The 14010-nt window shown below is 41.4% G+C and overlaps 1 protein-coding gene across 1 annotated transcript; it reads right to left on the reverse strand.

Moving 5' to 3' along the window:
• Window positions 1-1396: 1396 nt before the first annotated feature.
• On the reverse strand, window positions 1397-13613 carry rps7 (ribosomal protein S7). Its single transcript, XM_063038348.1, has 7 exons — window positions 13573-13613; window positions 12928-13011; window positions 7953-8024; window positions 6835-6978; window positions 6675-6739; window positions 3062-3212; window positions 1397-1513 (listed from the first exon to the last, which is right to left on the reverse strand). Exons 2-7 carry the CDS (start codon window positions 13000-13002, stop codon window positions 1436-1438), a joined length of 585 nt encoding a protein of 194 aa, XP_062894418.1. The 5' UTR covers window positions 13003-13011; window positions 13573-13613; the 3' UTR covers window positions 1397-1435.
• Window positions 13614-14010: the final 397 nt, after the last annotated feature.

Below are 14010 nucleotides of genomic sequence, written 5' to 3' on the forward strand. Positions count from 1 at the left end.
GGGATCACAGTATTGAATGCCGAACTAAAGTCAATGAACAGCATTCTGATGTAAGAGTTGGAGCTTATATGCTAAACATCTTAAATACTAACACTGCATTTGCCTTCCTCACCATCAACTCTACCTGCAAGTTAAACTTTAGGGTATTCTGCAGGACTCAAGTCCCTTGGCATCACAGATTTTTGGATTTTCTCCCCATTTAGAAAACAGTTTGCAATTATCTATATTACCAAAGTGTATGACAATTGGAACAAGAACTGAGAGAACATGGTCCTTCAAGAAAGCAGGATGGCAAGTGCAAAAAAATGTTAACGTGTCTAAAATTACCCATTGCTAAAAATATAAAAATCTTGGAATGAAGTCAGACATGTGCCGTGCCAATGACAGATGGAAATTGAGGCAAAGTTGACAAAATCTTTCATTTCCATGCAGCAGTAAGCAGCAAGGATAATGCATCAAGAGCAAGATCAGAATAAGGTCAATCAAAACTAGAATCAAAAATAACATACACATCCCACACAAAAAACACACAGAATTAGCCTCTCAATATTTACATTTCAGAGAAGGTGGATTTCTTCAATGCAAAAACATCTTCCATCAAGCAGGACAGATGAAATGGCCCTCCATTCCACAGACCTCTTAACTAGCAGAGACCTAGGGTGAGGTTAGTTTGTTAGAATGAAGACCTTTAAATGTCAGTTTTGTGGCTCTGCAGGCCAAGGGAACCAGAAGATGGGCAAAAAGAAAACAAGACAATGGGAAGAATAGCTTTCCATGAAAAAAGAACAAAATGGAAACAATGAATTTCTGATCTGTTAAATTAGGGCCATGAGGTCAAGAAACAAACATCTTGAAACAAAGTTGGTAAGTTTCGGAAAATGTTGGCTTGATCTTCAGTGGTGAGGATTCATGAGGGGAAGTTACAAAGTATCTGATTCAGCTGCCTCAAATTTATTTGCCCAATATCAGCATGCTTTGAAACAGGTAGCAAAATTGATGGCAGCAGAGGTGCAAATTGTTGCTAGTGTTAATCAGCAACTTGGAAAATTCTGATTTAATGATCATGATTTAACGTTACTTTAATTTAGCATTAGAGAATGTTTACAAAGCTTCATTGACACAAGGAGAAACAAACAAAGCTCTCAGAATGAGGGGAAAGCTACTGAATAGCAAGCGCAATCTTCTGGAGGCTGAGCAATAATGCATCAAACATGTAGTTGCTGTATAAACAGGGTGGGCACAGGGAAGTCATATACCACAACTAACAATTCCCAACAAAACTTAAAATAAAATCGGCGCCAGGATCGACAGAATTATTCACCGCCAGTCCCCGATTTTTTTTAGCCTGCTGTCTCCATGAAAGAACAGCAATAAAGAAGTCAATCTCCATTCGAAGTTATGTCCAAATTGTTTTATTTAAATCATTCTGCAGCATTTACAGCTGGAACTCTGGGAATTCATATATAACATCTTTGCCTGTTAGTTTCTTGTATACAGCAGAAAATGTATCCACCTGTGGGAAGAGAAAAAAAGATGTTTCAAACCCTTTCAATACTTGTACACAGTAGTGCACATTACAGTACAAAACTACCATTTCCAATGCAGACTGCAGGTTATAAGTTTGGAATACTCAAGAAAAAGTCTCCCAATTATCACCTAATATCTAGTAACTACCACCTTTGAATGAAAGAAATTGAAAGGATTAAAATTTAACACCAGTTCTGCAGCAAAAACATCACATTGCAAATGCTCTGGAATACAAAAATACTGATCTCCAGATCACATTTTACTCTAGAATTAAATCAGTATTTTTCACAATACAGTAATAATTCAGTATCAAAGGCTCCGCATTTAGAACATAATAGATTCATTAAGGAAAGTCTACAGGGCAGATCCCGTCTCAAACTGAAATATTTGAGGAAGTGACAAAGATGATTGATAAGGATAGGGCAGGTGAATGCTAACTGTGTGGACTTTAGCATTTGGCTAATGCGAAAGATTGTAATATGGCTGATTAGTCACACGAAGATCAAGACAGAGGAACCTTTCTGACGAACTGGCTGATTAGCAAGTCTGCAGACTACACAAAAACTAGAATTGTGGATAATGAGTAAGGTTGTCAAAGGATACAGTAGAACTTAGATCAGGGAGTTTTGTTCCAAAGATATACAGGTTAATAAGGGTTAGTAAGTTTTACACATGCTACGTTGGTGCTGGGAGAATGGTGACACTTGAAGGCTGCCTACACCACATCCTTGGACTGAGTTGTTGATTAACAGAAACGAAGCATTTCACTGCATGCTTCGATGTACATGTGACAAACAAAGCCAATTTTTATTTTTAGATGGAGTTTAATCTGGACTAGTGAGAGGAGCCATGTTTAGTGAGGTCAAAAGCAAGAGGGTGTTGCCTGCATTGGAAAGCAATGGCTACAAGTTGCACACGGTGGATTGTTTTCTCTGGAACATCAAAGGAAGAGCAGTAACCAGATAGAAGCATACAAATACAAGTTTATTAGGCATGTGTAGGGTAGGTGGTCAGTATTTATGTCAACCATCAGATATCTTCACACAGAGAATGGTGAATCTGTGGAATTCTCTGCCACAGGAAACAGTTGAGGCCAGTTCATTGGCTATATTTAAGAGGGAGTTAGATATGGCCCTTGTGGCTACGGGGATCAGGGGGTATGGAGGGAAGGCTGGTGCAGGGTTCTGAGTTGGATGATCAGCCATGATCATAATAAATGGCGGTGCAGGCTTGAAGGGCCGAATGGCCTACTCCTGCACCTATTTTCTATGTTTCTATTAATTGCCTGGAATGTGCTGCCGGGGTGGTATGGGAAGCAGACACAATAGCAACATTAAAAAAAAATTAAATAGAACAGAAACAGGAAGGGAAGAAAGGGATACAGACCATGTGCATGTAGCTAGGATTAGATTGGCATTATAATTGGGGCAGATATGGTGTGGCAAAGTTATTCTATGTTCATTCGCAACACTGCTGGGGGGATCCATGGTAATATAAGCATATCTTGCCATGCAAGGGCACACATTAAACTCACTTTATGTTCTACATTGTTCTGTTGTGCCTTGTCCAAGTGGACTTTGATGAGCCTTGTTCCATCCAGTTTCACACGGATTCTTTTGCCCACAATTTCACTAGGGAATACCAGGTCTTCAAGAATTGCATCATGCACTGCAGTCAATGTACGGCTGAAAGTGAACATTAAAATGTTCAGAACAATTTTATTTTAAATCAGTTTGCATGCAAATTTGGCTCATTTGAACACACTTAAAAATTAGATCTTCAGTATACTGTTTATTAATGCACAGTATACCGCTCATTAATATAAGAGCTCTGTCACTTCTTGGTGCAATGTGCAATAACAAAGGTATTGCGAATTCTACCTGTGCCCAATATTGCAAGAGTAACTAATGCAACAAATACATTTTCTGTCTCATTTGACAGAATTTTCAGTGGATACACCCAAAGACCGTAGAAAATAAAATTACTTCAGCTACAATAACCTAAAACCAAAAAATGTGAACTTCACTTTTCCAACTGAACATTGGCATAACTGCTGTCTGAAGTCTTCAAATCTCTGCATACACAAATATTTAAGATTATTTTGAAGACATTATGCACGATTGGTCAACCATTTCTGTTTCAGTTCTATGCTATTCAAAATGACACCATTCATTTTCTCTTCCCCTATAGTACCAGGCTGCTACAGTCAGCAGAGGTGCAATCATGAAGATGGCACGCCAGTAGCCTCTACTTTAAGAAACTGAAGCGATTTTGCACATCACCAAATACTCTACAAACTTATTCAGATGCACCGTTGGAAGTATTCCAGCTGGCTGTATCATTGTCCAGTACAATTTGAACACAGGAACACAAGCACCTGCTGAGTGTGCAGAGGGCAGCACAGTCCATCGTAGGCACAACCCTCCCAAGTTTCTACACGAGTCGCTGCCTTAAGCAGTTGAATCTATTATCAATGATACCCACCATCTAGTTCATACCCTCTTTGCTGCTACCAAGTAGTACAGAAGTCTAAAGTCCCACACCACTAAGTTCAGCAACAGCTACTTTCCTACAACTATCAGATTCTGAGCTCAATTACACAACATTCCACCTCAGCAATGAAACGCCATGGACCACCTTCTTGCTTAACTACAAACTTGTCTCCAATTAATGCACTCTTCTTCACTGGCTTATAGAATTTATTTATAGTTATGTATGCTGTCTGAATCTGTTACTGTGATGCTACAGTAAGCAAGTTTTTCCCACTGTCCCCAAGCCTCTCAGTACTTCATTATGACAATAAAATCAACTGTTTAACTATCACAAATAAATAAAATTTCCACAAAAGTTTAAAACTAAAATCCTTACTTAAAAACTTAGTGGAGCACTAATTGAATGCAAACCCATATCGGTGTTTTGTACTATACTGAGACGTAATAAGCTTTCTACCTGATCCAGCATGTTGATTTATCTCTCTCCTTACCAGAGGTTTCCTCCAAGAGGACAACCTTGTCGCTGGGTTTAAAGGCTAGCATGCCTTAATGACCCAGACAGCCATGTTGGCTGAAGTCAGGGCCTTGTGCTTTAATTCTTGGTAGGCTCACCCATGCCAAACAGGTCAAAGGGTACAGGCCAGACTAAGAGTGGCCCACCTGCACTCCAGGTTTGGGGGTTCAGCTCAGGACCAACGACTCCATCTGGTGAAATAAATTGTTACGGAAACAGCAATGAAGTATCCTTCTATACCTGTGTGTGATGGTATTCCTAAGTTTCCACCAGGACTGACAGTAATGAAAACCATGAGGGAACTACTGACTGCCACAATGAAGGAAACCCTGAACCCAAGACCAAAATAGCTTTTTTGAATGTACAAACCATGTGCAACACTGGTAAGCTACCACAAGTAAATACAGAAGTGCTTCATCACAACCTTCATATTTTGGGCATCAATGAAAGCAGATGGACAGTGGCTGGCAGGCTAAAGGCAGCAACTGGTGAAACAGTTTTATACTCAGGAAGGGAAGCCTATCTGTCAGCATTATGGTGTAGCTGGCATTTTGAAGAAAAGCACTGAGAAGTGCTGAGTGAAGTGGAAACCAATCAACATTAGGCTCATGAGTCAAGACTGAAAGGAAAGCAAGTGAACATGACTGATCCAATACTGCACTCCAACTAATGATAGAGACATTGAAGAAGAGGATGTCTCCTATGAACAGCTGCAATCACAGGTAGAGTTAAGCTGTTATAGTATAGTCATGGGTATATAACCACTGAAGTGGGAAATAACAATGCACTAGGGTTATGAGCACACGTGGACGGGGAATGATGAATAATAAGAGTGAAAGACTGCTGGGATTCTGTACCGTGAACAATCTGGTCATAAGAAGTACACTTTCCACACTCTGAAATCCACAAACTAGCATGGTGCTTACGCAAGGACCGTGACAAAAACCAGACTGACCATGTGATGATCAACGATATGTGCAGACAATCCTTGCAGGATGTAAAAGTGAAGAGAGGAGCACAGAAAGGAAATCACCACCTTGTTGTAGCAGTGATGAAACTCAAGCTAAGAGCACTGCGACCAAAACCTTTTGATGTTCAGAAGCTCAAGGATACCAGTGCAAGATCTGCCTTCACCATTCAGCTTAAGAATCACCATCTCAGAAATTTGAGATCCCTTCCAAAATTATTCAGGTTATCCAGAGTTTCTATGCTAAATTTACCTGCACATTTGGGGACTACAATTTGAGCTTTCAAATCAAGACACGAGTCAGGCAAGGCTGTGAGATGTTGATAATATTGTTTAATCCAGTGATTGACTGGGTTATGAAGCAGAAACATTAGGTGGTCTCTATACTCTACTTGACTTTGTGGATGACCTCATTACTATCACAAACACACCAGCATAAGCACAAAAGCATGTACCTTTGATGGACAGGTTTGACTTAGTCACTCAGAGAAAGACTGAGACCATGATCCTCAATATAAGATTTTCCCCCTCCTATCAAGGCAAATGGCGTTAACTTACTTGGCACTGGCTGATTCACCTACGTGCGTAGCATCACTCAGTAAGATGGCAAGACCAAGGAGGACATCCAGTCCAGACGCAAAGCTGGAAATGCTTTCCATGAGCAACATATGGGGATTAACCAAGTACAGCACCCTCACCAAGCTGAAACTGTACCAGAGCTGAGTTCTGTCCACTCTTGCATTGGGCAGATTGCTGGCACATGACAAGAGAGCAACCTTGCTAAGCTGTCATCATTCCTTACCATGAGCTTCCAGAAGGTGCTCTATTTTCTAGCCAATGAAGATCTCCAACCATGCCCTACTCTTTCAGTGTCATCAAGAGGACATGGCCTTAATCATCATGAGGAAATGCTGGGAGATGGATTCCGTACGTGATGAAAAGAGGCCAATTCTATCAAGACAGCACTTCACTGGACCCCCGAAGGGCAGAGGAAATGTGAAATAACAAAGACAACTTGGCAACATACTGTAGAGTCAGAAGTGAGGATCTTTATTGCTGCCCAAGTGCCAGCAGTGAAACGGGCAGGAAGTAATACCAGTTTTAAATCTTCCACATTAAGCCACAGATGTGGAACACTAAAAGCAAATGTGATTTCAGTATACAAGTCATTTACCTTCTGGGACGCTTCTGCTTATTCTTGTTTCTGCTTTTTCTGGTTGGCTTTGGTAGAATTCTCCTCTGTGTACAGAAACAAATTTCACATTTTAAAACAACACATGAAATACTAAATATTATAATCGAAGGATTTGTCATTCAAAAGAGTCGGGTTTTACCTGTGCAATGAAGACAACGTGTTTACCGCTGAATTTCTTTTCAAGTTCACGCACAAGTCGCACTTGGATCTTCTGAAAGGATTTCAGCTGGGGCACAGGCACAAAGATGATGATTGCTTTTCTGCCACTGCCAACTTCAATTTCCTAAAGTGAAAGCAAGTCAGCCCATAAATAATCTACTTTGTATTAAGATGTATTCAAAAAATTCAACATGTATCCTTTTAAAAGATTGGTTACAAACATTTCATCTAAGGAAAACAGGATTTCTATTTTCAGAATATACAATCTGCATTTCAAGTAAAACCATTCTAAGCCACTTTACAAGAGCTTTAATCAACAGTGAACACATCAAAAACTATGGCAATTTTCCAAGGACACAGCAGAAACTCAACTCATTCTAAACAGACGTGGTACTCCCCATTACAACATTGAGTCAAAAGTGTCTTTAATGAAATCTACTATCAGTAATACATGATGGACAGGTGATATCCCTCATCTCTTACTAGTTCAATCTTTCAGTTACAACTTATCATCCCTTCTACTGAGAAGACTAAATTATAGAAAACCAATAAGATTGAAAAAGTAATGCAACTGGCCATCTACCATCAGACTGCAACCAACTAGCTCAGGTTGGGAACGAAACAGACAACTTCAAGCTATGTTAGAGCAATTTGAACAAGCATTTTTGTTACCAGGAGGGGGGGAAAAAAAAAATCACAACTCTTACTTTCAATGTGAAACACAAGCTTAGTCTAATAAGTTTCATATCAAACCCAGAGAACACTTCAGTTAGAAGGTATGAAGTTCTGACCACCTTACAGACAAGGACATAACAAGTTTACCAGGAAATGAGGGATACGTACATGTTTTATTCAGATGCAGCACTGATGAAGGGCTTTAAAAGATCAACCAAGACAATTCCCCAATGAGTCCATAGGGCAACTAACCAGAATTGTGTGCCTTTTAAAAAGATGTGACAGGGTTCTGTTGGCAGGGATACTGAAAACTAAAAATTTAAAACCTTGCATACTAGAAATTACCAGAACTTGCACTATACTGAAGGGTATGATTCTCCATCACGAGTAAAATGCCAGCCGTAGAGATTGTAGAAAACTCACCTTAGCAGCTGTAATGTTCAATTCCCTTAACTGTGCCTTTAGGTCAGAGTTCATTTCTAGCTCCAAAAGAGCCTAGGGATACAAGATAAATCAAAGTTAAATTACCAATATTTTGGCAAGTCATAAACTACCCAAAATAAAAGAAAAAGCATTTTTTAATTAAAACACCGCCACATCAACACCACTTCCTGTTACACACAACCCTGAGTTTGGTTTAAAAAAAGCACCTGATACCCACATCCAAATCTTGGTCAAAAAGGTAGGGTATTATTTCAAGGAAAGCAGAATATTTTAAGGTAATTTGAGAAAATTCCTTCCGACTCACTTTACTGACAGTAAATGGTCAAATGTGGTAGGGGTGATTATGTACAGCAGTATTCTCAGTTCACATTACCGAAAAGCAAACTGCTTGTGAAAGAGAGCAAAACAGGACTTAGAGGAACAGTCTAGGAATGCAAAAGACCTCAAGGACAAAAGACTGCAGATGTTGGAATCTGGTGCAAAACAGCTGAAAAATCCCACAGGAACAAAGGTATGGGCAACACTTCAGGTTCTGAAGCAGGGCCTCAATCCGAGATGTGCACCACCCATACAATGCCTGTTCAATGAAAGCCTCGATTGGCAATTCCCTAAACATAGCTATAACCAGTAATGGAACCAAGCAAATACAGTCCCATCCAAATTAAAGGATACAGACTCTGCAGCAGGATAACAAGGCCAACCATCTTAAAGACCACAAATTAAATATAAAACAGAACAACACAGTGCAGGCACTTCAGCCCACCACGTTGTGTCAACCTTTTAACCTACTCCAAGATCAATCTAACCCTTCCCTCTCTCATAACCCTCCAGTTTTTCTATCATCCATGTGCCCATCCAAGAGTTTCCTAAATGCCCCAAAGAGGAGACTTAGCAATGAAACCAAATCCTTGACCTTAATTTTTTTAAATTCATTATAATATTTCAAATTTAATACAACTATTTAACTCAGCTATATTTAATCAAAAGTCCATGAAACATTTATGGTTGAGGGATAAATCTGATAAATATTAAGCAAATGTTCCAGACACTCTTGGAAGAAGCATCCTCACAGGATTTAGGCAATACAAAAACCTCAGAATCTTATGGAGACAAAATTCTGAGGTGAGGAACAAAATCATGTTAAAAGCACCAATGGGGAAGGAAACAAAAGGTCAAAAGTGGCAAAACGAATCAGTTTTAAGTTGCAGAAATAAGAAAGTGGTGAGACCAGAGGTAATGGCTGTGATATGTAAACAATGTACTTTTCAAAAACTACAACTGGACAGAAAAAAAACAAATTGAAACAAATCTAAGGCCACATCTGTGGAGAGGAACAAAAACAAAAGAGCAGCTATCTTGGTAGGACTGACTAGAGATAAAGGTGAGATGATGTGCCTGGAGGCTGTGGAAGTGAGCGAGGTCCTCAATGAATACTACTCTTCGGTATTCACCAATAAGAGGGAACTTGATGATGGTCAGGACAATATGAGTGAGGTTGATGTTCTGGTGCATGTTGCTATTAAGGGAGAGGTGGTGTTGGAGTTATTAAAATACATTAGGACGGACAAGTCCCCAGGGCCTGACAGAATATTCCCCAGGCTGCTCCACGAGGTGAGGGAAGAGATTGCTGAGCCTCTGGCTAGGATCTTTATGTCCTCGTTGTCCACGGGAATAGTACTGGAGGACTGGAGGGAGGCGAATGTTGTCCCCTTATTCAAAAATGGCAGTAGGGATAGTCCGGGTAATTATAGACCAGTGAGCCTTACGTCTGTGGTGGGAAAGCTGTTGGAAAAGATTCTTAGAGATTGGATCTATGGGCATTTAGAGAATCATGGTCTGACCAGGGACAGTCAGCATGGCTTTGTGAAGGCCAGATCATGTCTAACAAGCCTGATAGAGTTCTTTGAGGAGGTGACCAGGCATATAGATGAGGGTAGTGCAGTGGATGTGATCTGTATGGATTTTAGTAAGGCATTTGACAAGGTTCCACACGGTCGGCTTATTCAGAAAGTCAGAAGGCATGGGATCCAGGGAGGTTTGGCCAGAATTGGCTTACCTGCAGAAGGCAGAGGGTCGTGGTGGAGGGAGTACATTTGGATCGGAGGGTTGTGACTAGTAGCATCGCACAAGGATCAGTTCTGGGACCTCTACTTTTCGTGATTTTTATTAACAACCTGGATGTGGGCGTAGAAGGGTGGATTGGTAAATTTACAGATGACTCAAGAGTTGGTGATGTGGTGGATAGTGTACAAGATTGTGGAAGATTGCAGAGAGACATTGATAGAATGCAGAAGTGGCAGATGAAGTTCAACCCGGAAAAGTGTGAGGTGGTACACTTTGGAAGGACAAACTCCAAGGCAGAGTACAAAGTAAATGGTAGGATACTTGGTAGTGTGGAGGAGCAGAGGGATCTGGGGGTACATGTCCACAGATCCCTGAAAGTTGCCTCACAGGTAGATAGGGTAGTTAAGAAAGCTTATGGGGTGTTAGCTTTCATAAGTCGAGGGATAGAGTTTAAGAGTCGCGATGTAATGATGCAGCTCTATAAAACTCTGGTTAGGCCACACTTGGAGTACTGTGTCCAGTTCTGGTCACCTCACTATAGGAAGGATGTGGAAGCATTGGAAAGAGTACAGAGATTTACCAGGATGCAGCCTGGTTTAGAGAGTACGGATTATGATCAGAGATTAAGGGAGCTAGGGCTTTACTCTTTGGAGAGAAGGAGGATGACAGGAGACATGATAGAGGTGTACAAGATAATAAGAGGAATAGATAAGAGTGGATAGCCAGCACCTCTTCCCCAGGGCACCACTGCTCAATACAAGAGGACATGGCTTTAAGGTAAGGGGTGGGGGGGTTCAAGGGGGATATTAGAGGAAGGTTTTTTACTCGGAGACTGGTTGGTGCATGGAATGCCCTGCCTGAGTCAGTGGTGGAGGCAGATACACTAGTGCAGTTTAAGAGACTACTAGACAGGTATATGGAGGAATTTCAGGTGGTGTGTTATATGAAAGGCAGGGTTTGAGGGTCGGCACGACATTGTGGGCTGAAGGGCCTGTACTGTGCTGTACTATTCTGTGTTCTTAAAACTATTCAATTAAATATCAATTCCTAAGGACTAAGATACACCCAGAAGGATCAGTCCTGCTCTTGGAACTTATGCAGGCACTGATGGAACGATGAAAGAGAATCAAATGGAATGGGGTATTGAAGTTTCAGTGATCGTGCACCCAACAGCAGTGTTCTGCAAACTGATTACCAAATCTGCTTTCAACCTCTCCAATTATGGATGTCATCACATCATGAACACCAAATACATCAAATACTGGCATTTCATCTGCTCTGCTTCTCTCCCTCTAATGCTGCTCGACCTGATGAATCTTCATAGCATTCCTGTTCTTGTTTCAGATTTCCAGCGCCTGCAGTTTTTGTTGCAGATTCTGAAGGCAGGTGTCAAGATAGATCGTCAGACCTCACCTATGCAAGGTGTAAATGAGATGGAATCTCTTTTTTCAGGAATCAACCCGAGTTAGGATACTAAGATACTGATCTCATTTTTGAGATTTTTTTTGGACTGCAGAGAAATTAGTTACATGAAAATTGCAGGAAACTGGAATTGAGGTGAGGATCAATTACGGCGTTATTTAATAGCAGCCCAAGTGTGTAGGTGCACCTTATATTTTGCACATAACCACTTAGTTTCATTTCCAGGTCTCCAAAGGCACCAAATTTTTCACTGGTTACATATCAATGCAAGCTAGTTTGTAGCCAACATCTCATTTCCATCACATAACAGATAGAGGCAAATTATGAATTCTGCAATTAGTCTTCCAGTAGGAATATCCTCCGATATTCTTTCCTTCTGACCTACAAGCACTGCTTCACAATCAAAGCTTTCAGTGTAACCCAAGTTTTAACATTTCACCAGCCTCTCAAAACTAATAAAACTTCACAAACTGGGCCTCTGTAGCTCCCTCTGCAAACGGATCCTTGACAATTCACACAGGTGCATCTCCAGGATGCATTGTCCGCTCTCTCCACACTCACGACCGTGTGGCTAAGCACCATCTGCAAACTCACTAACGCCATGTGGTAGAATCTCACTTGGCACAGAGGAGGCATACAGATGTCTGGCTGAGTAGTGTCTCAACAACTATCTTGTACTTAATGTCAAGATCCAAGAGTTGACTGTAGACTTCACAGAAAGGAAAATTCAGAACACACCAGTCCTCATTAAAGGGTCAGCAGTACAAAGGGTGACAACTTCAAATTCATGGGTGTCAACATCTGATGATCTACCTTGCACCCGAAACATTGATATAATCACCTTTGCCAAAATCACATTAAGCATTAGCAATGAATTATCAAAAGTTTCTCTACTGTAAGCAGTTGTAGAGGAAAGAAAACAATTTGAGACAGTCAAGCAATAAATTCAGATAAGGTGGGCAGAAATACTTGGAGAATATAGGTCCTCAAGGATGCCAAGACAGGGAGGTAGGAGTGGGGTGCTGCATTATTTACATAGCTCAGCTTCACTTTTCTGAAGGCAGGTGATGATTACAATCCAGAACCACTCAAAATGATCAGAATCTAAAATAAGTTGAAGACAGATAGGGGAGCAAAAGCTAGGCATTGCATGCATTTCATCAACTTGACAAGCATGCAACAGAGTTGGACAAAAATTGAAAAACAGTGCAACTTTGGGACTAACAGATTATCAGTTTTTTTTGTTAAACATTGAAGTTAGTTACTGGGTATGGGGAGGGAAGTAAAGCATATAGTGACAAATCTGTGTGTAGAAGTTAAGATTGTTTACAGTACAGAAACCATCACCAGTGTTATAGCTCATAAACCTGAAAGATTAAGTCTTTAAGACCATTATAAATCCCATAATACTTATAACTTCATTGAAAACTCAACATATGATCTATGATGGATATGCCTACCGACTTACCTGAGAAATGCCAGACTCAAATTCATCTGGCTTTTCGCCATTAGGCTTCACTATCTTGGCGCTGCTGCTAAACATGGCCTATCACTTAAGAGGAAAAAAGAAACAATTAACCACTACTTCGTGCCCATAATCAGCAAATTAGCTAAAGGACCGAATACCGCAGATAGGCATGCCGTGATGGGAAGAGTGCGAGATACAGCGCTTACAAGTTTGGAACAAAACGTGCAGCAGCAAATCGTGGCTGAGTACTAGAGCTGCTGCTGGAAATGGCATTGCCACCCCATCACACTAACGGCCTACATGGTTCCGGGGTACTTCCCGGGGTCGGTCGCGGTAACAAGAGCTGCAAGCCTCACACCCGGTCACGGGCAAGAGCTCCAGCCTGCACGCAACAGAACACGGCCCGGAATCGCCAGCTTGAACCCCCAGGGTCAGCCCTGCCCGTGCAGCCGCTCACAGCCTCCTCCCCGCCTGGCATTAAATAACCTTTCTCCCCCGTCATAGCCGCCATCCGGCTGCCCGACCACCCCAATCCGAACCATCACAACCCCATCGCCTGATGCCCGCCACCTTGCCGCTGATATCAGGTGAAAAGACGCCATAATTTGACAAAAACACCGAACCGCCACAAATGCTGACACCAACCTGAGCTAACAGCGGCCGAGGAAGAGGGTCAGGTATCGCGAGACTTGGCTTTAATAGAACGCCACTGCTCTCGCGCGGCGAAGCGTCATGGGAAGTACCCTGTGAGTGTTGCCACGGCAACCACGCGCCGCGAGTCTCTCCATCAGCGAGGGGAACTTCGCGCATTCATTGTGACAAGGAAACAGAGCGTCCATGACGGAAGATTAACCGTGGCTTTCGCTCCTGTCGGATATGACCCAGGTTGTAGCACGTTGCCTATGAATCCAGAAGTCGCGTACTGTATTGACAAAATGTCCAGAACAAAGAATCAAATTAAAACACAATAAATTATGCAGATGCTGGAAATATTGAACACTACACAAAGAATGCTGAAGAAACTCAGCAAACTGGCAGCATCTATAGAGGGGAATAAACAGTGCACGTTTCGGGCCGTTTCAG

The sequence above is a fragment of the Mobula hypostoma genome, chromosome 2, assembly GCF_963921235.1.
Source record: "Mobula hypostoma chromosome 2, sMobHyp1.1, whole genome shotgun sequence".
NCBI classification, from domain to species: Eukaryota; Metazoa; Chordata; class Chondrichthyes; order Myliobatiformes; family Myliobatidae; genus Mobula; species Mobula hypostoma.

Excerpts from the sequence above, each read along its gene's own strand:
- rps7 (XM_063038348.1), bottom strand. The coding sequence starts at position 13,002 with ATGTTTAGCAGCAGCGCCAAGATAGTGAAGCCTAATGGCGAAAAGCCA. Across the intron at positions 3,213-6,674 it reads AAGCAGAAGCGTCCCAGAAG|CCGTACATTGACTGCAGTGC; the intron begins GTAAATGACTTG and ends GTTCACTTTCAG. Across the intron at positions 1,514-3,061 it reads AGAACAATGTAGAACATAAA|GTGGATACATTTTCTGCTGT; the intron begins GTGAGTTTAATG and ends CTCTTCCCACAG.